The sequence below is a fragment of the Apodemus sylvaticus genome, chromosome 1, assembly GCF_947179515.1.
Source record: "Apodemus sylvaticus chromosome 1, mApoSyl1.1, whole genome shotgun sequence".
In the NCBI taxonomy this organism is placed as follows: domain Eukaryota; kingdom Metazoa; phylum Chordata; class Mammalia; order Rodentia; family Muridae; genus Apodemus; species Apodemus sylvaticus.
The window spans coordinates 134,182,880-134,208,515 of NC_067472.1; the positions used below are offsets into that span (position 1 = coordinate 134,182,880).

Below are 25,636 nucleotides of genomic sequence, written 5' to 3' on the forward strand. Positions count from 1 at the left end.
AATAATTGACTCAAGATAAAAACAGCTTTTATTAGCCACCAATAGGTTAAAAGTCACTGCAAGCCAAGCACAGCAGTTTGTAAGGTGTAAATGACTGATGGCTTATCTACCCACATCCAGGTCACCCAATATTTACCAAGCACTGCTTGAACAAAGCAGTCAGTGTGTTCTCAGCAAGGAGAAGGATTCTATCCTTGGGCTTGCTTGGCACTGGTGATTCCACCTTACAGGCCTCGATACAGCCACATTTTAGAATCCCTGAGGGCTTCCACAATGAAAGGTCTGAAATTCTTCCTTATTTTTAAGGAATTTTTTCACGATTTTTTTAAAGCCTCAAGTGTTCTTAGTATGTGAACAGGACTGGAAACCATTGTGGTAATAGGCTGTTTCTACACCTTAGCCTTGAGGACATTTTGAGGTAGACAATTCTTTCTCCTGAGGAGCTGTCCTGTGTACCATAGGATGTTTAGCCACATTCTTTTTTTCTATGTTCTTTGTTTACATTCCAAATGATTTTCCCTTTCCCAGGTCCCCCCTCCCCCTAAGTCCCATAAGTCCTCTTCTCTCCACCAGTTCCCCAATCAACTCCCCCCCCCCCACTCCTCTGTCCTGGTAATCCCCTACAATGCTGCATCAACCTTTCCAGGATCTGGGCCCTCTCCTTCCTTCTTCTTGGGAATGATTTGATATGTGGGTTGTGTTTTAGGTATTCTGAGCTGCTGGGCTTATATCCACTTATCAGTGGCTGCATTCCATGTGTGTTCTTTTGTGAATGAGTTACCTCACTTAGTATGATATTTTCCAGTTCCAACCATTTGCCTATGGAATTCATGAATTCATTGTTTTTAATTGCTGAGTAGTCTTCTATTGTGTAAATTTAGCCACATTCATAAGCTTTATCCACATAGCCTTCAAATTTATCTGACAATTATAGATGTCTTCAGACATAGCCAGGTGTCCCTGGGGACACTACAGCTCTAAAAGGGGACACTACAGCCCTAGAAAGGACAAGGCAAGTCCTGAGATCTCCAGCGTCTGCGCTAATGTTGAGCTAATGCCCTCTCTCCCTCACAAGCCAGACAGTGTTGGAAGTGCCTTGTCCGCCTGTGCAGCCCAAGCTGCTGATGGATGCTAATTATGCATGTACACCCTAAGGACGAATTCCTCAGGGCCAAGCCATATTAAATCAAGCATTTAGCTTGGAGGGTTTGTATGTGATTCTAGATTTGGGCCTCTACAAGAATGCTGGCAGATGGCCAATGGGTGTTGACCAGCCAAGGTGTAGCTCATCCTTCATTGTTCTCCATGTACCCACTGTCCTCAGCCACAGCTGCCCTCACACCTTAGCCGCTCTTTCTTCTGTGTCTATTTCCCTGTGTGACCCCACAGTCTTGAGTTGAACAAAGCCTCATCTACAGCATGGACAGATCCCCAACACTGACTTAACAGTCCGTGCTTATCCCAGTAATGGCTTGTTAGAGAGACCTTGGGAACACCCCAGTAAAGCCCTGCTGGAGTTTGACCCAGCTGTGACACCTGCTACATCCCAGGCCCTGTGCTAGGCATCTCAGAGGGAGAGATGAATTAGATCGAGGGCCCGTGTTTGCCATAAAATCTACTATGGTGTTTTCTAGAAGCTTGTATGGGAAAGTATCAAAAAGCAAAACTCAGTCCAGCTTTACAGTTCAGTGAAGAGAACACATCAGAAAACCATCCACCGTGGAAGAAGAATCTTCCAATAAGGAAAAACAGAAAATGAAAAAAGATACATGGCTATTTTTGTCTCGTTGCTTTGTTCCAATTCTCATTTTTGTGGGTTTTTTTGGGGGGTGAGGTGGAGGGAGTTGTTCAAAAGAGAGAGGAAAAGACCAGAAAGGGAATGGGTCAGCAGTTGGGAAGCTTTTGGAAGGAGTTGGGGGAGGGGAAAACATGATCAAATAATAGTTTTAAGAAATACGTATGCAAATAAATAAAAGTTGATTTTATAAATATATGTAAAAAACAAGTAATGAAAAAGAGGCCATAAATTTGAGAGCAAGGAGGAGCTTATGGGAGGGCTTGGGGGGAGGAAATGGAAAAGGAAATGATGTAATTATGCTATAATCTCACAAAATAAATAATTTGAAAAGGAAAAGATTGGGGCCCTGAGGAGAGAGTTGAGTCAGTAGTGTACTTGTGCCGTGCAAGCTTGAGGGTCTGAGTTCAGCATCCCAGATCTGATATAAACAGAGGAGCATGGCAGTGTGTACCCACAATTCCAGGGCTAGGGCAGAGAAGGCAGGGGCGGGAGGATCTTCGAGGAGCCAGTTAGTGAGCATGAACTTCAGTGAGAGACCCTATCTCAAAACCATAAGTATAGAGCGATTGACAAAGATGGTCAGTGTTGACCTATATGTGCACATACATGTGCACACACTCACACACAAACACATACACACATACACACACACACACACACACACACACAGAGCTGGATGACTATATAAGCAGATGCTCACATCCACAAATGACTCCCTCTGACTGGGAAATAAGACAATAGTTTTTGTTCATTTCTTCCACACATTCTATGTATTTTGGAATTGTCCCCCAAATGATCACATACATTGCTTTTCCAATAAGAAAAAAAACTTCATTTTTAAGCTCCGATATTAAAAGGAGGTTAAATAGAAATATATTTAAATATAAGGGAGTGGCTAGGTAGACCACTTAGTAATGTTACACTCCCTAGGGTAGAAATTAGCTCAGGGTGAGATGGAGAGGAGGAGGCAGTGGGTGTTTATCCCAGGGCGGGCTGTCGCCCTGACAGGACAGTGAGCAGCCAGTTGCATGGTGGACAAGCCTGAAGGACATTCCTGCATATGTGGGGAGTACTGGGGGTGTGGGTCAGTAAGAAGGTCCTTTCCTACCCTGCCTGAAGCTTGGGTACATAACAATAATATTTCTAAATATCAATAATCAAAGGGTTTAGATGTTCAAACCAGTGCAGCAGGCTTTGACATCTGAAGACAGAACACGGGAGGGAGAGACACAGAGTCTGGGGTTCTCTTGACCTGTACTCACGTCCTCTCCTTTAATGCTGTCCTCTATGTCCCACATATGGTGGTAGATCCAGAGTGGGCCTTCCTGATCCCCAAAGAGCCGCCCCTTGGCTGCCCTCCAGCAGGAGGCTCCCGCCTCTGCTGGTCCATGTGACAGATACAGTTCGATGGGGTCTTACTTTCTCCTTGGCGCCTTTTCTCCTGGCCTTTATCTTTCAGTTGCTGACCTTGCAAGCAGAGCAGAGGAGGAAGTGTCTTTCTTCCTGCAGGTTTTCAGATATCTCTGCTGCGTCTGGTGGGAGGTCACCAGGGTCCTTCATAATGAGGAACAAGGTCTTTGCCTGGAAACGCCAGCTTGGGTTTTGTTCCTGGCATCCTAATGATGAAGCATAAAGGGCTGGTGACACGACCCTCAGTACACAGGGACATTGCTCAGAGTGACAGAATCTTCCTCGCCCTGGATTCCTTCGTGATTCACTGAAGCTCTGCACACCCCTCTGCTGATTGTTTCTGCATTTTTTTTTTGTAGTTGACACTAAAACACTTCACCATCACTTAAAATAATAATAATTAATACATTAATTGGAAAAAATGAAGGTCTCCCAGGCAGAGTCAGGAGGAAGCCTGGCTTATGATGACACTCATGCTGGAAAAAATCCCTCCTGGACCAGAATGAGGGAACAACCACATCTATCTAGCCTCCAGAGTACGAGGCTAGCCTCGTGTCTCTCACATTTTACTGCAACAATTTTTTTTTTACCACCAATAGCATCGTCCCTCCCATACCACGCCCTTACAAAAGTAATCTGTCAACCTGGGAATCCATTTCTTCAGTCCCGTTCATAGGAAATGACCCATCAGTACTGATTGATGGGAGGAAGAAAACAGAAGCAACTTCATTTGCCAAGATTTGTGAAACATGCCTGATGAGTGTCTTGTTCTTGTAGAATGAGCTGTCAAAATAGCGTGCTCGCCATTTCCTTCATCAGAACCCCCCACCCCCCCACACACACACATACACACACGCAACCAAGATCCAGGGAATAATTGTTCTACACTTATGGTCTCCACCTTTTATTGTGAATATTTGTTCCTGCCTTGTATGTGATAGAAACGTTTCTCAATTGTAGTCAGTGGTACTGTGTGGAATCACAATGCAACTTGAAGGCATGGGCTAGTCTACACTCACTGATTTCTGCTTTTTGGGGGGAGGGTTGTTTTGCTTTGTTTTGTTTTTTTTAATGGTATGGAGTGTTTTGATTCTTAAAATATATCATACATTTACAAGTTTTAAAATCATCATGTAGAAAGACGCACCATGAGACTTCAACCCTCCTCCTCTGTCCTCCCTTCAACCACACCTTAGCCCGCCAGTAGATGATGTCACTGGTGCAGGCACGCAGTTGAGTGTCCCTTACCTGACATTCTGTTAGGTAATCGATGGTTTAGGGTTCTTGTAAGTGTTATAATCTTTGCATGTATCTCATAGCATGTTGGTAAAGTATGATCAAGAGAAATGCTGTATGGGCCGCCGAGATGACACAGTGAATAAGAGCACGGACTGTATGAGCATAGGGACCCGAATTCCAGTGCCCAGAGCACAAGGCAGAACAGGGAAGTATGGCAGATGCCTGTAAGCCTAGCGCCACAGCAGGCAGAGACAGCTGAACTACTGATGCTCACTGACCCACCAGGCTAGCAAAAGCAATGAGGTTTGGGTTCAGTGAGAGACTCTATTCCAAGGTATTAGGGCACAGACTGATAGTACAGGACACCTGATGTTCTCTTCTGAGTTCTCTCTCTCTCTCTCTCTCTCTCTCTCTCTCTCTCACACACACACACACACACACACACACACACACACACACACATATACATCTACAGGGGGCTCAGAAGGCCTTGGAGATGCCAAATGCACTGCATTTTGGTTGTGGCGTGTCCATGAAGTCAAGCGAGTGATATGATTCATGTCAGTGCACAAAATGCTTTGGATTTTGGCATTATTTATTTCACACTTTCCAAACAGTCCATGAACCTATAAGACCCTACTTTGTTCCTGTGATTTAGCTTTTTAGGTAAGGGCTTATGTCGGACCTTGTTCAATCATACAAAAAAAAAAAAGGTACTTTTTTTGCAGCTATACCCTCTTCTATCATGTTGACCTAATAGAGTCTGTTAAATCAGAAATAGTTAAATATTCAGATAGTCATCCATTCTCACAAGCCACAGTGAGTTCACATTGCTCATCCGTCACTTTGGGCCTGGGCAGGCCTGTCTGCTGGGTACATTCTTGTGAAATTTGCAAGCCAGTTCCCTTCTGTCATCCTAGTCAACAGGCTTGTCAAGCCTCCTCTGTGAGCCCAGTGGCCCCCTCATTATCCACATGGAGGATGGCAAGGTATTTTAATGACAGGAAATCTAGATACTGGTACCTCACATTGTGACAGCAGACAGAGAATTCAATTCTCTGGGGACAACAGGGACTACATTTCTTCCCAGAAAAAAAAAATCATACAATGTGAAGACAATGCCTTGAAAAGGAGGTTTAAAACCCAACCCTCTTTAGGCAAAAGAGCATACATCTTGTAATCCAGTACTTGGAAAGAGAAAAGTACATTTGAAAGAAAGACATAAGGAGGGAGGGGGAGAGAAAGGGAGGAAGGGAGGGAGGGAGGAAGAAATCAGCCCCTGACCAGGTTGGGAATCAAAAATGAACTGGGAATCTAGTATCCTTTCCTAGTACTGGACCATACAGTACCTGCCAGAGAAAGCTCTAGAGTGCATGCCTATCATTCAGCCCATTGGATGGTTCCAGAGCATCTGCAGTTTGCACAGGCCACAGGATGGGAGAACGTGCATCTGGCCTCCTTTATTAGACTAAGGTGAACTGTTTTCTCATACTTGGCCTTTTCCCTCTTCTCAGACTCCCTGCTGTTCAGAACCCCACAGGTTTGGAGGGCTCCTACTAAGTTCTCTCACAACACTATCTGGAGGCACATCCCAGCTTCCTATCTTTGAGATGATAGGACAAAGCCTCACTGGTAAAAATCATCTGCCTCAAGTATGCACCCTTGGAAAGGTGACGCCAGCTGTGCCCACCCAGTTCCTTATGCCACATCTGAACCTTATTGAAGGGTCTCCTAACAGCCCTGGGCTCCCACACTCTTCCTAAGTTCTTTAGTCCAGATCTCTTGTCTCCTACCACCTAACCATAAATGATCTCACGTTCTCAGGACATCCCACCTTCACTAACAGAAAGTGTACAGGGATGGCCCATGCCTAGAGACCACCCACTGTTCCTTCCTCCAACTGATTCATCAAGTAGACAAGCAAGCCCCATCTGTTCTCGCTGTCATGACCTGTGTTTCTAACCTCGTCTCCTCCTTCTGAACCCTTTTCATGTGAATTAGACCCGCTTGATTCTGGTATAGATCCTTTGGAAGGATTCCATCCATGTCCTGCTTTCCATCTTTAGTGGCAGTAAGAGAGCACCTCACTGGTCTTGTGCTGGTCTCCAGCATCCCTTTCTGTGTGCGGCCTGTGCCTGCTTCGCCCATTCTATTCAGGGTGCTATGGTAAAATGCCACAGACAGAGTAACTTATAAACTAGAGTACTTTGTTTCATCTATCTCTGGAAGCCCAGAAGTACAAGATCAAAATATTGGCAGATTCACTACATAGTGAGGGCCACTATCTGGTTCCCAAATGGTGTCCAGTTCCTGCACCTTCATGTATTTGAAGAGATATGGCAGTTCTCTTGGGTATCATTTATAAAAAGACTCGTTGATGTGGGTTCTGTCTCTAAAGCTTCATCCTCCTCTTCAGTGGTTAGGTTTGAACAGACAAATTTAGAGAGGACAGACATATTCACATTCATCCTTGGCTGGATCTGCCTTTCCCCGCCACCTCTGCCCTAGCTCTGCGCCCTGCCTGTCTCTCTTCCCCCTTGCCTTAGAGACAAACATCAGCATCTGACAGTACTACTTCCTTGCTCTGCTCACGGAATGTCAGCTGGATAGATGGTTAGCTCATCTATGTGGGGCTCTGGCAAAGACACCACATTCATCTCATTGCCTTAGAGACTGACTATTGGAGATCTTTCACTAGGACCTAGGATTTTCCAATCCAGCTAGGCTGGCTTGCCAGTAAGCCCAGGGGATCTACCTGTTTCTGTCAACCACAGTGCTGGTTGACAGAAACAAACATCTGCCACCATTCCCAGCTTTATACATTGATGCTGAGAAATAAATCCAGGTCCTTGGGGCTGGAGAGATGACGTGGAGGCCAGGAGAAGTTGTTGCTTTTGCAGAAGATCGAAGTTCAGTTCCCAGCATCCAAAGGATAGTTCACAAGCATCTGTAAGTCCAGTTCCAGAGAATCCAATGCCCTTTTCTAGCCTCCATGGGCATTACATATACAAAGTGTACATACATTCATACATGGAGGAAAAAACACTTGTATCTTTTAAATAAATATATTTTATCCAGCTCCTCATGTTTGGTCACCAAGCACTATACCAACAGAGCTATCTCCCCTGTGACATCACATTTTTGTCAAAGGTAATATAATGAGTCATAGCATAGATGTAGGTCCAAAATAAGGATAGACACCAAGATGACTTGATAAACCAAACAAAGGTAATTAGTCATGTGGCTTACTCTTGGGGTTCTGGCTTGATCCCTGAGTTGTAGCCCCCCCCAAAATATGCCCATGTGTTTCTCCAGAATCTATGCAAGCTAGCATTCTGTTCTTGAGACATTTAGTCACACAGTACAACAGGGACTGCTCCCCATTTATACTTGGTCATTCCAAGTCCATGTGATTATAAAGCGACAGTCAGAAGCCTCCAGTCACAAATGTCTCCCAGCCAAGCCAAGTGATCCAAGAGAACTAGAAGAGCAGCTGGATCGAGGTCAGGGTTTAGACCCTTTTGGGATATGGAAGGCATCAGGACTTTGGTAAATTATTCAAAATGTTTTCTGAGTGTCTATTGTTAGCCAAAGCCTGTCTAGTACAAATGAGTATATTAGGTAACAAAACCTTAGTGACCTCTTTTCGTTAGCCCTGGAGTCATGAGGAAAAGAGTTTGATGTGAGAGTGGGTGGTGTCAAAATTATCACCTAGTTCCTAAGGAGTTGGTTATCATTACTAATGGTAAAAGTGGGAAGTATCATCTGGATTGGGCAGAGAAACAGCCCATACATGCGTTTGGAAGAGGAGCCCAACACGGAAATTGGAGTAGGAGAGACAGTCCGAAGCTCTGGAAGAAGTGAAATGCTAGAAAGGACTGGCTCTATGGTGAGTTAGGATTGATTGCAAAACCCAAGAAACTGCACCCATAAACTGTATCCCTGAGCCTGCTCGGATGCAGGACCAGAATGGAGTATGTAGGGAGAGACCCGAAAAGCTAGGTCACAAGGGATATCATGATTGCTCTTCCGGTCAGCAACATAATCCTGTGTGTGCCCAAGAGGAGTACAGGGACAGCCAGAGTCTTTGCCCCCTTGTATCTAGCATTAGTTCCATCCAATGGCCTTCTGAGGGAGACGCTTCTTCTTTTCTTCATAGAGGAGGATAAGGGACTGTCTCTATGCCCTTTGTGGTTCCTAGCTGGGATGGATGCCTCCAACAAATGACATAGTAACAAGAACAGAGAGGGGTAGCCACACCATATGCTTTGGGGTACATGGGAGGTACCCAGGGAAATGAGTAAATCACAGAGAGGCAGCTTTGAATCCAGACTTAAACAGAAAGGGGTATGAGAAGTGACCAGGAAAAGCATCGGCAACAAAGGATTTGTTCTGTGGATGTAGGTTTGTTAGAAACTTCTCCATCACCCCTTCTTCATGAGACAGAAAGGAGACACCCCTACAGATGATTTCTAGGCCAGCACAGTGGTATGTGCCTATAGTCCTAGCTACTCAGGTGACTAGGCTGTAGGATCATTTGAGCCCAGGAGTCTGAAACCAGACTGAGGAACAAAGCCAGACTTCATGTCTCATTAAATACAAATACAAGATTATCTGACAGAACCTTGCATACATAATTTCCATACCTATGGCTTCAGTGAACTGTAGATGATTGCTGGAATTGTATCTGTACCAAATTCCCTAAGCAATGAATGCAGTATAATGACCATATCCATTGTGTTGACAGTATTAGATATAAAGTCATCTAGAGATGATTTTATGTATACAGAAGGAAGTGGATAGCTTCTATACATTTTTTTAATCAGACACTCGGGTATCTGTAGATTCTGGTATCTGTATGGTATCCTGGCAGCCAATATCTTTGGATATGAAGGAACCCCTGACTATAAATTTCTGCTTAAAAACTGGTGACTTCTGTGTTGTCCCATCTTCTTCTGTATCTTTAAATGTCCTCAAAGGATCAGCTCAAACTAGTCCTTGTGCCAAGGAGGCATATTTTGGGGTAGTGTGTGCTGATCTCCTGTGACTCCTGGCTTCTACAACATGCTATATTTCTTTCCTGCCTAGCACTCATCCATGCTGGAGAGGGAACTCTGCGAGCATGGGGCAGCCTCAGAAGGAAAAATGTGTGAAGTGTGCAAGCTCAGCTTGACTCCACAACAGGCTGTGTGCCAGAAAGGGAGATAGCAAGTATCCAAGGAGAATATGGGCTAGAGATGAAGTTGAAGAGAGTCGTGAACATATAGGAAAATGTGGTGCAGGAAGGGAAGTCCAACCTGTAGCCATGTTAGCACAGGAAAGGGGAGATGATGCCAAGAAAGATGGACGAGGTGTAGCCAGGAAAAGAAAAGGGGAACACAAAGAACCAAAGAATGGAACCATGGGAGACAGGAGACAACACAGCTGCCATGGGAGGGGAAAGGGCTGTGGGCTAGGGGTGTGCATGCCAATAGGGAACTTCATGAGATCTGACTCATGCTAGTGGAGAGAGAAGCCAGTCAGAATGAGATGAGAGCAGGGCCCATAAGCAGCTGTGACCACTGAGCATTAGCCGCTGCAGAAGTTTGCCTGTGACCTCTGGTCATGCCATACATGCTTTTCTTGGTAGAGACTGGGATGGCCTGGTGAGCTGTAGCTGGACTGAAGCCCTGCTTCCTGGTCAAGGCAGAGGCCAATCTGGCCACCTGTGTATCCTCAAACTGTCTTCTGCATCTCCTCTAGTGTCCTGCCGCATTACTAAAGGCAATGTTTACGAACATGTCCCAGGGTGTTCCTGACTAACAGGTCCCATTTTTCTCTGTAGGGCAGGGTCAGTGCTCAGAGGGTCCATGGGAGGAAAAGAGGAGCTGATTATCTGGAGGGCTGGTAAAGGGGTGTGGTGTCTATGACAGGTCTCATGGAAAAGCCAGGTAAAGTTTCCAGGTATAGGTTAAGGGGTGGTGGGTTTCCAGGCCTCAGCACCTGGAAATTGTCATGAACACCCAGGTATATATAACAGGACCATTTACATACTGTTTAGAAGATGTACACACCCTGGGCACACTGTTTAGAAGATGTACAGCTAGCAGGTACCATCTGTTCCAAACAACCGTGTGGGGAAACCCTGGTACTTCCAGGATTTGGGACACCGCTGAAATGATCTCTTATGGGACAAGATACCCGGTGTCTGGAAAAATACTGTGGTGAGAGAAAGGGAGGGGGAGGCAGGGGAAAGAGAGGAACAAGCATGAAGAGAGAAGGGCAGAGAAGAAGAAACACAGGCTTTCTAGGCAGTTCATCTGACCCCTAAGTAGTGTTTACCTGCTAGGCATGCGCTCAGAAAGCCAATCAGCTCGGAAAGGAAAGCAATGAATCATTTATGATTGTTTTCGCTTTGTATTCATTAAAGGGCTCTGCACTATTATTATCGAACCTTAATTGGCTTGGCACTCTGAACAGCCTCCTCCAGCCCCTGCTCCTCCTTCTGCGATCAGAAAATTCCTAGAGCAAGCTAGCAAGCTTGCAGGAGAGCAGGAGAGCAAACCTCGCTTGGGAACAGAGGCTGCTGATCCAGAGCCTCTCAGAAGATCAGATGGAACGTGCTGGCTTTTCTTTCTCCTCTCTGATAGTATATTAATGAATGTATCCCGCCCGCCGGCCAGCCGGTGGCCTCCCGCTCTGCTCTCAGTGAGCTGCTGTCAGCTGCCTGGAGTCCCTCAGCTCCCTCAGCTTCCTCAGCCACCGGACTGCTTTGCGGGTTCCTTCTGTCATCAGGGTCTCCCAGGCACAGTGGCTTCACGCATGACAGCGTGTGTCCTTTGTTCTGAGTGCCATGCCAGACACTGAACCAGCAACAGTATGTGGGTTACCTGATTTACTTCTTTTAATACACTTCGGTGTAATTATAACTGCATAAAGGGAAGACAAATTGGCAAGTAATTACGATGTTAATTTGGCAATGTTTTATCTTATTGTGGAAGCACAATTTCCTCTCTAATTGTATTGGGGGGGGGCACATTTATCTACACTGCAGCTTATTGAAGGTTTCTTGAGAATGGAAATGAAATACACAGGAGACAGGAAATCCAGCTCTCCTCCCCATAAATTTACTTTATTTGCATGTGTTTTTTGCAGCCTCCTTAGAAAAACGCTAACTCGTTTATTCAGGCCCAATTAATGGAATGCCACAGAATGTATAAATAGGTTGGACGGGCTAGCTGATGGATTGCCTTGGGTGTGGAAACCAGAGACACCCCCCAGTTTAAATGGCTGAACCTTCCCTTTCAGAACCTTACAGGCTGTGCGTGCCTCACCACCGTCCCCCCTGAGAATGCCAGCGTGGTTCCAGGAAAATGTCCCAGTCCTGGGTGCCAAGAGGCCTTCCTAACCTTCCTCTGTGTGATGTGTGTGTGCAGCTTGATCGGGGCCATGGCCCAAACACCTTCTGTCATCATCCTCATCAGGTAAGCTGTCTACTGAGACCCAAGTCCCCTAGAGTCAGCCTGGCCTGTGCCTTTCCACCTGGCACACATCGGCAGGACTCTTGAGCATTGGACCTCTGTGAGTCTTGCAAGAAAGGTGAGAGGGGGCTGAGGCCAGGAACACAGCAGCTGTAGGCTAAGAGAAAACAATCACAAGGCTTCCGCCAGGTGGGACTTCATAGCACAATAGGACAGTAGTAGAAGGCCCCTTCTATAGACCTCCCAAGAATAACCAATGAGGCGACTTTGAAAAGCATTCTATATTGATCTCTGCAGTAGGATTGTTGGTGAAATAAAATAAAAAATAGTAGGCTGGGGAGATAGTCCAGTTGGTGCTCCTGCCTCACAAGCATGGAGCTGAGCTCCTTCCCTATAACCCATATCAAACCTGAACGTAGCAGATCTTGCTTATGATCATTATGGTAGTGAGATGAGAAATAGAGGCCAGCAGATCCATGGAAGCTTCCAGAATAGTTAGTCTAGCCTATTCAGGGAAGTTTTAGGCCAGTGGGAGACACTCTGTCTTAAAACTAAAGGCAGAATTGAATAACATTCAAGGTTGTCCTCTCTCTCTCTCTCTCTCTCTCTCTCTCTCTCTCTCACACACACACACACACACACACACGGTATTAAATGACCCAAGTTCTTATGCCCAAGCCTTGTCCTTCTGTCAAGTAGCCATTATGTCCTTGGACATAACATGGTCTCCCAGATATCTTTGAATCAGTTACATAGACAGCAGCACTTGTCCTGCGTGCCTTCGGCCATGGTCTAGACCCTTCAGGTCATGTGTGCAGACCACTCTAGAGACACAGAGGTTAATCATGCCAAGGGGCCTATGGCATGTGTGTTATGATTGCTTTTGTATTAATAAGTGATTGCAGTGAGACACTGAGAATTCTGTAGCCCATGGATTCTGGGAAGCTAGCCTGGAGGCAGATGACCATGTCGCAAGCGTCATCATTCCCAATGCTATTGCTATCTTGATTTGAAAGAGGCACCTCTAAGAGCACTGGCATATATATGTACATATATATATCCTAGTGTCTGTCTGGGTCCAAAGAAAGAACACTGCACAAAAAGGCTCACCTCACTCCATCCGTAAGCAAGACAGTTCAAGGCCAAGGGCTAGGGATGGAAATGGAGTGCTTGGAGCCCCCTTGATTCCTTTCGTAGCATCAGGTACTAAGCTTTCCTGCTCCTTGAGCTTTCCCTACCAAGTCCTTTACTGGCAACACTCCCGACAATAGATTTATAGGAAGCACTTGTGTTACCCAGATGGTCATTAGCAGTGGCTTATGAGTGTGCAGAGGCATTGAGGCTACAATAGCAAATGGCCATCTTATTCTTAGGAAGTTCGACAAAATCATACCCAGCGCTTTGGAAGGTTGTGGTCAAACAAGTTGGATCAGTTTCTGCTAGTGGTATTGAAAAGCCTATACATCCTCTCAGAAATGTAATATGCCAGTGTGAGTCGAGAGCCATAAAAATACCCAGGCCCCCGCAGTAACCTACCCCCATTTGTGGCCATTTATCTCAAGAAAATACCTCTCTACAAGGAAAAAAAATCTTTATACAGACAGATTTTTTATTACAACGTTAACTATAATAGCAGAAAGACCTGAATTGAAGTAGTGAGTTAAATTATGGAACTGCAGTTCAAAGGAATAATGAAAAATCTTAGGAATGCGCGAAGTGTTTATGAAATGAGCCATTGAATTTGAAACTATACGTGGAAGGCGATTGTGTATAATATGCATATGAACAAAACCCTTCAGGTTTCATGTATGGGTTTATGGTGGCTGTTTTATGAGCAGTTTGTTTTTCATTAGAAATTCTCCTGAAACCATATGATAATACTCACACACAGAAGGCACCAGGAAGCAGGAAGAGGGACCCTCACCACCATTAGCTGTGACGGGTCCACTTATTTCTCACATGTGAGTTTCCACAAAGATGGAAACACTAGATTCTAGGTGGTAAACTTTGGCTGTGGAAGTTTTAGCTGTTTCTAAGCCTCAGCTTGATAAACAGATCGTATAGTTTTTTTTTCGGGACACACTGGATTCCCTCCTTTAAATGGGTCAAGAAGTGACGGTCTCTGTGATCTGTGCTCATGTATGTTTATGAATGCCTTTTTACCTAAAGCACTTGTTCATGTTCATATTGAAAGGGGATCATAATGCATCATTCCATCTCTTTTCCGGTCCAGCTTGCCATCAGAGAAATCCTAGGCAGAAATTATGATGCCCCATGCAGGTGAACCACAGCAGAAGATTGGGCCCTTGCCCTGGTCCAAATCAGTGGGCTCATTCTTATGCTGCCCAGAAGTTGTCAATAGGAACACTGATATAAGCGAGGAGGGCACTCACAAGCCTGGGAACCCCTGTTCAATTCCCAGGACCCGCATAAAAATGTCAGGCATGGTGAAGCGTACTTGTAACCCCAACAGAGGGGAAATAGGAACAGGAGGATCCCTGGGGTTCACTAGCCAGCCACCCTAACCTAATTGATGCACTTCTGGAAAAGTGAAAGACCTTGTCTCTAAGGAGGTGGATGGCATTTGTAAGGATGACACTGAAGTTATCTTCTGGCCTCTAAACACACAAACTTGCTCATATATGTGTGCACATGTAAGGGTGCATTCACACATAATGTATTAATAAAGAACACTGGGAAGCAAGTAGGAAAGGAAAAGATCATTTGGATGATGCCAAGGTACAACTCTGAGCTCTTATTTTAAATTACTGTAAATATACCACTTTTACACAGGAAGAAACTGTCCAAGTAGCCATGCAGTTTTCTTGAGGTCTCATGACCAGTAAGTTGATGATGCTAAGCCCAAACCCCTGCTTTTCTGCAGATCTTTCAATAAGATCCTGTCTGAGCCCTCCATTTCTTCATAACTAAGATGTGTGGTCCTTTTGGGAACCAGTTTCTCTGCAGGATATGAAGCAAGATCTTAGCACCTTCCTCACTTTGTTCCCAGTGGCACGGTAGCTGAAAGGAAATCACATTCCAAGTGATAAACAGCCTAGCTCATTATACCAGCATGTTTTCTTGATAAGGAGATTTGCCTTTATTTATGTGTCTTTCAAGTTAAACCTTCAAATGAAAGTGCAAAAACTATAGCCACAGAGCATGAACACCACAAGGAACTTGAGTTGTGTAATGTGTGACTTCTGAAGACTGTTCGTTCTGCTCAGAGATGCAGATCTCATGACCTAGAACTGGTACCTGGCTTTCTCAGCCAGAGTCCTAATACTACTGCTCAGTGGAAGTCAGATCATGCTTCCCTAGGGGACCGTTCAGCAATACCACACTCTCTATAGTTAAAGGACATGTGCATTTCCCCAAGAATAGGGGGAAATCCTGAAAATCTTAGGATCTAGCAACAATTATAAAGCCTACTCTTCCATAGTCTTTTGAGGACTACTATGACAAAACACCATAGATGTAGTTTATACCCAGTAGGGATTTGTTTCTCACAGATTGGGAGACTAGGAAGTTAATCAAGGCTAGGTTAACTGGTGAGGGCCACTTCCAGTACATAAATTCTCCTTGTGTCCCAAGGCAGTAAAGAGACAAAGGACCTCCCTTAGGTTCTTTCTCTCTAAGGACATTAATTCACTCATGCAGGCCCTTCTCTCGGGATCTAAGCACTTTTCAAAAACCCCACTATCACATTAGGGATTTGGTTTGAAGGGAAGGGTTTGGGGAAGACAATGAGTCTATAATATACATGAAATTTTTTGATTGTCACTTTTGATCTGTTATAATAAGAAGCCCAAAGCATGCACACCAAGGCTTAAGCCAAGTCATGGATCAAGGGATGACTACCAATAATAGCCTGATGTATAAATGACCTTGGGATCATCTAAGAATATTATTCTGGGACTGGGAATATCATTTAGTCAGTTAAGTGTCTATCATACAAGTAGGAGGACCTGAGTTTTGACCCCCAGCAACCTGGTAAAACCAGGCACAATCTCCTGTACAAGCTTCATACTAGAAGGGCAGAGATAGATGTGTCCTTAGTGCTCAGGTTCAAGTGAAAGACCCTGTCTCAAAAATAAGGTAGAATGAGACTAAGGAAGACACCTGACACCTGGCATTGACTCCTGCCCCCCCCCCCAGCACACACACATACACACTTATTCTAGCCACCCAGTCAATAGAAAGGCTTATACTTGTTATATCAGATATTCTACTGGTAACTTTGTTCTTAACATTTGTTCCATACACAACCATACATACACCCTCACTGCTTTGTGTGGGTCTGGTTTCTAGTCTTCCAGCCACACTAAAATCCTCCAACATATTTAAGGTTCAACCATAAGGTACTGGTCCATGCCTACCCAAGTCTTACAAGAAGTATAGTCACATGCATCCCTTTGTCCCCTAAGGAACCACAAAGGCAACAGACAATAAGTGATACTTTGAAACCCATGTGTATTTTGTCCAATCAGTTTCCCTCAGAGTCCTTGACCACGAATCCATGGGTATATAGTCCCCTGGCTGGTAAGGCAGAGACATCTGCCCAGCTTGCCATCCACGTATGCATTCCCTCAGCACAGGCTGGGTCCTAGACACAGAACTAGGGTTGAGTCACAAAGATAATCACAATGCAAGTAGTTCTTAGCCTTTAGGGGAGACGGCCAGGACTGAATGACTCCTAACTGTAAGAGGAATTATGGGGAAGACTGTGTGATTTGCTGTGGGCACCCACCTATCTAAAATTTCCCAAACCCATCTCTATGATTAATCTCACTTTCAAAAACATCACTCTCTGGAGAACATGTAAGATCATTCCTAGGGACCTACCATACATGGCAAACTCAAGTCATGATGATTGAGTCAGTTCAAAGCAAAGTCCCGTGGCTAACAGAAGGAACCTTTCAAGATTACAAGGTACTCAAAGTTGATGCGCATTCCTGTGCCCCAGCTGGCCCACCTGGAATGCCAATCCGTGCAAATCTGATGGGTTTTACCAAACAGTCCAAGAAGGTGTTCATGGTTCCAGCTGCAGCTTAGGAATCTGCTGAGCTGGTATTCCCACATACACACCCCCTCCCCAGCAAGGGTGGTGCTTCCTCCTGGAAACTGAAACACACTGCTCTAAGTTTAGACTCCAGGACAGAATTTACATCCAGTCCTTCCAGCTCAGGTTAGTACAGAGAAAAAAAAAAAAAAGCTTAATTCCTAAACTTATCTTGGCACCACAGTTGCAGCCAATTTTTAGACGTTTAGCAAGAAAAAGAAGAAAACCTATTAATAATTTTCCAAGGTAGGATCTGATGGACAGCAACAAATAACTCTGAGTCTGTTAATTAAAATGAAGTTGATAAGAATCTTTTTCTCCTCTCCTTCTCTTCTAATGTAGGACAGTCAGCCCTGAACTCAAGTCTTATGCGCTGGGAGTTCTTTTTCTGCTCCTTCGTTTGTTGGGTACGTATTGTCTCTTTACTCCCTCCATAATGAGTTGGATGTGCATGACCAGGTGAGTGAGGATCTGTGAAACTGTCCCAGTTCCTGGGTTTGCCTCTTTTCCTTTTCTATGGTGTTTATTTATTAGTGCCCTACTTTCCTTTCCCATTGCAACGATAAAACACTCTGACTCAAGCAATGCGAAGGGAGGACGGGCTTATTTTGCTCACAATTCCAGAGTACAGTCTGTCATTCCCAGAAGTCAAGGCAGCACGAACTTGCAGCAGCAGTTCACAACCATCTTGGAGGAGAGAGAGAAGAAGGCCGTACATGCCTCTCTTCAGCTCCTCCACCTTCCCATTTGTCTACTGCCAAGGGCTCAAGCCCCATGAAGCAGTGCCTCTCTCAATGAGTGGGGTCTTCCCACTTCAAATAGTGTCAAGTTCCCCACAGGCATGCAAGTAGACCAACTTGAACCACACCTCCCCACACTGAGACTCCTTTCTTAAGTGATTCTAGGTCTGTCCCACTGACAAATTTAAACTCACCATCACTTTAAATGTGAATTTTTCTATTCCAAGTTCAGACACCACCATGCTAGACCTCTCTGATGTCACTGCTGTCACCTATACCAACTCCGGTCCTCATGCCGCCTAAATCTTCATTAGCTACAGAGAAACTGCAGTGGCTCCAAAGGGAAGGGAAAATTTACTGGTGCAATTTGATCCTAGTTGGCTTTCTATTGCTGCAATAAACACTGTGGCCAGAAGCAACTTGGGGAAGAAAAGGGTTCATTTGGCTTACATGGATCAGTCTATCAGAGACGGGACCTGAAGGCAGGAGCTGAAGCAGAGGCCATGCAAAAACACTGTTTATAGTCTTGCCTGCTTTGTTTTCTTATTCAGTGCAAGGCCACATGCATGGGAGTGACACCACCTACCTACAGTGGACTGGGCCCACCCGCATCAATCACTAAATGAGAAAATGTCCCACAGACTTGCCTACAGGGCAACCTAAATGAGGCTTTATTTATTTATTTATTTATTTATTTATTTATTTATTTATTTTGCAATCAAAGCTCCCTCTTTCCAGATGACTCTAGCTTGTGTCAAGCTGACAAGGAACTTCCCATTAAGAAAACCCTGAGCAGCCTGAGATATGTTTTCTTTCTGGGGTACCTGCTGAGATACTCATTACAGTTATTCAATTATTTTTATTTTGAATTATTTTATTTTTATTACCTTTTATTACTTATTATTTATATTGCTTTTATTATTCACCCAATCATTCAAATATATTTATTTAATGTGGGTTTCCTACAGATGTCACGTTCATGCCCCACCGTGTCACACTTTTCTCCTCATGCCAAAGCTGAGATGAAAATGATTTGAGAGACTTTACCTGGGAAAGGAGGGTAGAAAAGGAGGGAACTGTGACCTGCACCTTAACAGTAAAGATAAAGTTTTCACTCCGAGTATGTGTCATGAGTGGGTACAAAGATCTAGCACTAGAAATGTGAAGTTTGCAAAAACAACAGCACAACATCAGGAAATTAGTTAAATCAGTGATAGTCTGCAATCCTAGTAGGAGCCATGTGCCCATTAAAGTTCTGAAAAGAAGAATATTTGTAGACTTGGAAAGGACATATAGAGGGAACAAAGGTGGTTTACTCTCCATTTTCAGATGATTATAAAGTATGTATACCTATGGAAAAATATTGGTAGGATGACCATCAAAATGGTACCAGATAGTTTTAAATAATAAGACCATGTATTTTATAAATTGAAAGTTTTGAATATCTATAATGTATATATTATTTTTATAATGCTCTTAATTCCTATGTAATTGATAAATACCCAAAGTAGGAAAAAAAAACATTCTTGAAAAGGAAACACACACCATAAGCTTCTCCCTCCATAGTCTGTGGGAACAATCAGTTCCCGTTGCCATCATCCTGGTTCCCTGTGGAGCAGGTCTCAGAATCCTCCTGGCTGGTCTGTGTGTGTTGATGCCCAGGGACATTTTTGTCTTATTTCTGCTTCATGGGAAGTGGAAATACCTAGATGTGGAGATGCACCAGATGGAAAATATTAAGCCATCTTCACATTACAACATGTGGTTGTTTCTGGAAAGCTGTGATAGCTTGAAAACTTCTACTGCCATAGATATAATGATTTAGATTGTGTTTTTTTCTTTTTATCATGGGAAGTGTAAATAGGTGTATTATCATGTACCCTGCCCTCAGTGGTCAAGCAACTGGAGAGATAGATATGAAATACCAACAAGTTAAAGAGCCTCCTGTTGGAAAGTGGCAGACCCATTCCTCATATAGTTACACAGCAAAATGATATTTGCCAAGCACCTCCAGTGCTCTGAGCTTCCAGACCGTACCAAGGTAGGTTCCCCCATATCCAGGCTCTAAAGGAAGTGGATGTTTACCTTCATCTTTATAGTTACTGTAGAGGACTCTACATCTCTAATCCATATTAATGACTCTAGGCACAACCTATAACCTAAGACATAGGAAATGTCTTGGTCAGTATAGTGCTTACCTTACAGGAATGAGGATCTGTGTTCAGATATCCTGAACCCACATAAGAAGCTAGGTGCTGTTTTGCATGCCAGTAATCCCAAGAATTGTGGCCCAGAAGTTAGAGATATTTGTATCCATGGAACCACTGGGCTAGCACCTAGCCCAGTGGTTCTCAACCTGTGGGCTATGACCATCTTTGGGGTCAAATGATGCTTTCACAGATGTGGTATATCAGGTCTCCTGCATTTCAGATATCTACATTACGATTCACTAACAGTAGAAAATTCCACTTATGGAGTAGCAACAAAAATAATCTTTTGGTTGGGGTCATCATAACACAAGGAAAGGGTTGCAGCATTTGGGAAGGTTAGGAATCGCTGATCTAGCCAATGTGGGAAAGTTTCAGGCTAATCAAACATCTCGAACAAATCAGGATATCTCAAACAAAATTTGGAAGGTGCCTGAGGTCCAGCACCCAAGGACAGGTAGAATGATGGACATGAAGTACCAACAAGCTAGAAAGCCTTCTTTTGGGAAGAGGTGGAACCATTCCATAGGTAGTTATACAACAAGCTGGCATTTCCTGGGCACCTCCGGTGTTCTGAGCTCCCAGGCCATAGCAAGACGTCTGCACCACCTAAGCAAAAAGAGTGTCCTTCATAATAATCTCCATAGCAGAACACTGTAAAAGAGTAAGTTGTTTCTAAGAGTTAAAGGATGATTGGAGATAAAAACCACAACTGAGGTATCAAAACGTGATTCACTTAAGGTAATCCCTCACCACTCTGAAGCTGATACAGAACGTGTCTGTCTGCTTCAGGAAAAGCAGCAGGTACATTAGGAACAGGGATTTTTCCATTTCTGTGACTATAAGCCAGAGCAAGAGATAACTTTATCATCACGGCCCATTACACACATGCATATGCAAAGATATAGCTAAAACAAAAACTTCATGGAAAAAATACCTTTAGTATGTATAACACATTCTGATATTTTTCTATTCTGCCCCATGCTTTCTGCAAAATTGGTCATGACCCAGCATATTGATTCTATTGCCCATTATGGGTCACAAATCAGTTTGGAAAACCCTGTGCTGAGAGGATATGACACTATCTCATCTTTTAATTAAAAGCGGCTTAGCTGAAAAGTCTTGGCATCTGGCCTAATTCCATCTCTTCCAGCACCCAGTAAGATTAACAGCCATTATTTTTAATGCAAGGCCAATGGATAAATCAGATACCGTGACACTGCCAACCCTCGTGGTGCCCCATGTGGGTAATGGGAATACGATGGGGACACTGAAATTGAGTGTGACATGATCTGTGATCTGCACTAGTGTAACAGTGACTTAGGAAAGGGCCACCTAAGCTTACCTTTGGATTCAGGCATGATGTCCTGAGCAGAGAATAGTTAAGTGTTATGAAGATATACAGGAAGAAGAAAAAGTGATTTGGACAGGAGAATTTACAGGGATAAGGCTTACATGCCGCAGAGACTTCATTGAGGTGACACAGGAGAGAAAGGTCTCCTGCCCCACCGGTAGCTTTAACCTTTATCTTTAAGGCAAGTAGAAACTGCTCTTACCAAGAGAGGGGGCAAGATCCACTGTATATTTCAGAAAGGGATGCTGTCTAGGGACTGAATAAGGTACAGTCAATTAGAGTTAAGGGAGGGGTTTGCATTCAGATGGTGAAGCTAAAATTAATGAGGAAAGGGCCTTCATGGCTTGGTCTCTGAGTTGAAGTTCAGTTGGCTGTCCACCACTCCAAGTTTTAAAAAGACAAATTAAAAGAGAAACATCTTATTTTTCATTTTCATTAAAAGAATAAAAACCAGCATGTCTATACTGAGAATGTTCATGCAACTGCTTATTAAGTAATAATAGTATGAGCTACTTGGCACAGTATTTACATTGTATTGTGAATTTCAGATAATCCAGGAATGCTTTGAAGTATGCAGGAATATGGGTCGAGATAAGCAGATGAGCTCAGGGGTCAGTGGAAAGAGACGTGGACCATGGCTGGGCTGTTCTAAGGTAGTAAAGGAAATGTCTGTGTCGGCATCATATGTGGCTTTTGAGCTACTTGAAACATAGCTTGTATGGACTGTTTTATTTAACTTCTATTGGTTTTAATTTAAGTAGCAACATGTGGCTAGTGGCTCTCACACTCATCAGGGATCTCTAAGGGCCAGATGTTGATACATTGGGGCAGAAAGAAATAGGTTAGCATAGAAGACCACACTAGGGTATGGATAGGGTAGAGGAAAAACGCCAAGGTCCAGAAATTAAGATAACATTGGTTTCCTCAGTTACTTTAGACACTAATAGAGAAGAACTTAGAGCAAGGATATCAGTGGCTCTGGCCACTGTGGACCGAGAACTTCCCTAGCAACTCTAGGGCAGAGTTCCTGTGAGGTTCGCAGCTGGTGGTATCAATGGTAGCTGAGGGGCAAGGAAAGCAGAGCAAGGAAACTGAGGCTGATAGGTCAAGGGTGTAGCTCAATTGTCAGAATGCTTCCCTAGCATGGGTGAAGCCCTGGCTTTGATTTCCAGCAGCATATAAAAGTGGGTGGCATGGTTTCAGAGAGAAGATGGCCAAGGCAGGAGAATTATAAGTTCAAGGTCATCCCTGTCTGCTTAGGAAGCCTGGGCTATATGAGACCATGTTTAAAAAGGAATGAGGCTAACAGCCGAAGTGAAGCTAACCTGATAGATGGTAGGGCCTGGGCTGGGTAAAGAAGAGGTAAAGAAAGGGGCAAAGAGATAACGGAATTAGAAGAGCTTGATGAAACAGGACTACGGGAACCGGCTGCATGTGGGAAACAGTGAGAGACCAACTTGGAAGCTGTGCCCATAGCTGCTGTGTCTGATTTTAAGATCTCAGAGGTGCTGAGATATGACAAACCCTGAGGCATGGCTGACCAGAGAGAAATAGGGTGAATCACCTCAGCATTGAGAGCAAGTTGTTTAAAGGCCCGAGTGAGGTGATATGTGTCCTGTTCATGTCATCCAGGACAGTAACAGAGGTGGAACAGGGAAGGAGGCCACAGAGTTGGAGGAGGGCCTGTCACCTAAGAAGAAGCTGGATGCTCCCTCAGCAGAATTCCTGATGTGACGGATCCCTTCTCTTCCCTCCTATTACCAATGTACTGATCACTGCTCTTTCTATCTGGGTTTTAGGTCACCCATAGGTCTGATCAAAAATCTCAATCCTGAGGTTGGTGGCGTTCTCCAGTGGTTCTTTACACTTACTTGCAAGTGTAAAGCCATAGGTTTGAATCACCAGCCTTGCTAAAGCACAAAGGAAATTGTCTCTGAGGCCAACTCCCTGCCATGGGTGGCGTATTAACTCACAGGCCTAGAAAGAAACCTGTACTGAGGTCCTCTCTTGTGTAAGGCATCTGCAAAGGATATAAAGAGGCAGGCTTCCTATGAGCAGAACTGCAGAACACCTTGAATTTCAAGGAGAAAGAGTCCATTCAACTGTGGAGCAGAGCAGGACTCAGATGGAAGCATGGAAACACATTCAATGGTCTGATTAAGGGAGATCGGCCTGGGAGTAAGGTTGGCAGGATGCAGAGGGGTCTGTGGTTAATGTGACATCACCTTAGGCCAGGTAAGCGATGTGTAGTCTGCAAATGCAGAGAATAGGAGGAGCTTCTAGAGCCTGGTATGCAGCTGGTGCCTAACAACTCTTTGTGAATCAAACAGGATCAAAAGCATCAAGGTGTAGCTGGGGAAACCGTGACTCAGTTGGTAAGGTGTTTGCTGCACAAAGTATAAGGACCTGAATTGGGAATGACCAGAACCCATGTGAAAATCTATAATCCCAACTCTGGGGAGGCAGAGATAGGAGGATTCCTGGTGTTTGCTAGCCAGCCAGCCAGTGAGAAACCTTGTCTCAAACAGTAAGGTTGAGAACAACTAATGAATCACACACACACACACACACACACACACACACACACACCACATTACAGTGTGAGTATGCTCATCAGGACTAAAGCAGGAGTCTTGAAGGCAGAGACCAATGAGAACCATGGAGAGGAGAAGATGTCCACTAAGCCACCTTCCTGTCTCTGTAGCCTGCTAAGTAGATTTGAGCAAAGAACAAACAGACCGAGATGAAGTTGAGATTTAAATTTGAGTCCTATAATTGTGGGAAGCCCTGAATGGACCAACAGAGCAGAGGGCCTCCAAGGTACTAAGAAAAGCAGGCTGGACTCCACCACGGAGTCTCTGCCCACAAACATGCTTAGTTTGCCAGAGCCATCCTGCTAAGCCAAACAGCACTGGGTGAGTCCTTCCTGCGCATCAATCTGTATATGCAGGTTCATTCCTGGCCAGCCTGTCCTTGGGGTTTAGGTCTAGTCTTTGAATCATGAATGACTCTGGAAAGATATTTGTGAGAAACCTGAGGCAGATCTTTATGGGCTGGTTGAGCTCCAGCTCTGAGCATAGTCTGGAATTGCACCCAGTATACAGGCAAGTGAAACCTATTAACTCATTCCTTATTAGAAAACACAAGCACAGTGCACTCAAGGACCACGTGTGGGTGGGAGCAGGATTTAATATTGGAAGCTGGGAGGACTTTCCCACTCAGTGCTGTTCAGTTTAATCAACAAAGAGTTGTTAGGCACCAGCTGCACATCAGCCTCCAGAGGCTTCTCCTACTTCTGCAAGTGCAGACTCCACATCTCTCACCCAGCCTAAGGTGATATTACATTGACCACAGGCCCCTCTGCAGCCAGGTATAGCTCAGTGTGCACTCCTCTCAGCCATTTCTGTCCGGTTGGCCTTTGGCAGGCTACGTAAGCTCTGGAAGCTTTCAGACTTTATAACAAAGGGTCTAGAAATGAAGTAAAGAGGCAGTAGCTCCTGACTTCTCAGAATTAAGAAAAGTGACTGGCAGGTGTCCCTGGAAAGCACCTGCTGATGTCAACAGCCCCAGTCTCTTTCTTAGCATGGCTGAAGGAGAGAAATACATCAATCTTTTCTGGAGAATACAGCTTTCGACATTCCCCTCTAGCTGGAGCTGGCTGTAACAGTAATTGCTCCAGGTTGAATAGACAGTCCAGGGTAAATTCAAGTCTTGGCAGGTAAACTGAAGAGGAACCATTATCTCTCTAAATGTAAATGACACAGTTATTTTCAGTCTCCTTTTTGTCCTGTAAAGGAATATGGATTTATTTTTCTTATAAAAGCCTTTCAACTCACTTTTTAAGTTGAGACCAAAGAATGTGAATAGGTTTTGCCTTGTCAACATGGAAGTGAAGAAAAATAGCCAAGATTTAGGGCCATGAGGGTTAATCCCTGTTAATAGATTTCAGGAAAACAGAGACTGTCTCCTTAAGCAGCATAGCATTTTCTTGCTCTCACATGAAGTGTGTGTGTGTGTTTACAGATATATATGCATATGCACAGATATGTATGCATGTGCATACATATATATTACATACAGGTATCTAAATATGTTTATATATACACATGTACATATGTGTGTATGTTTGTGTGTATATATATATAAATATGCATGTGAGGTATAGTATAAAAAAGATTCAATCCTTTTAATATTTTTTGAAATAGCAAATAGCATTGAGCTTGCCATACACTCTGCCAGCACATGGCTGATCCCTATTGAGGCATATTTCACATACAAGTTTTTGTCCAGGAGACACAAAGAGAAGGAAGGTGCTCTTCCAGACTCTGAGGAAGAGAGGAATCTCCAGAAACTCCAGTTTCTAACA

At 44.2% G+C, this 25,636-nt stretch overlaps 1 protein-coding gene across 3 annotated transcripts in view; it reads left to right on the forward strand.

The window, feature by feature from the left end:
- Positions 1 to 25,636, forward strand: part of Slco3a1 (solute carrier organic anion transporter family member 3A1) — a 283,145-nt gene that overhangs the window by 243,569 nt on the left and 13,940 nt on the right. For all 3 annotated transcript variants that reach the window (XM_052160589.1, XM_052160597.1, XM_052160605.1), the window contains exons 8-9: positions 11,735 to 11,910; positions 17,312 to 17,376. In XM_052160589.1, the coding sequence (XP_052016549.1) occupies positions 11,735 to 11,910; positions 17,312 to 17,376 (241 nt within the window). The remainder of the gene's footprint in view (positions 1 to 11,734; positions 11,911 to 17,311; positions 17,377 to 25,636) is intronic.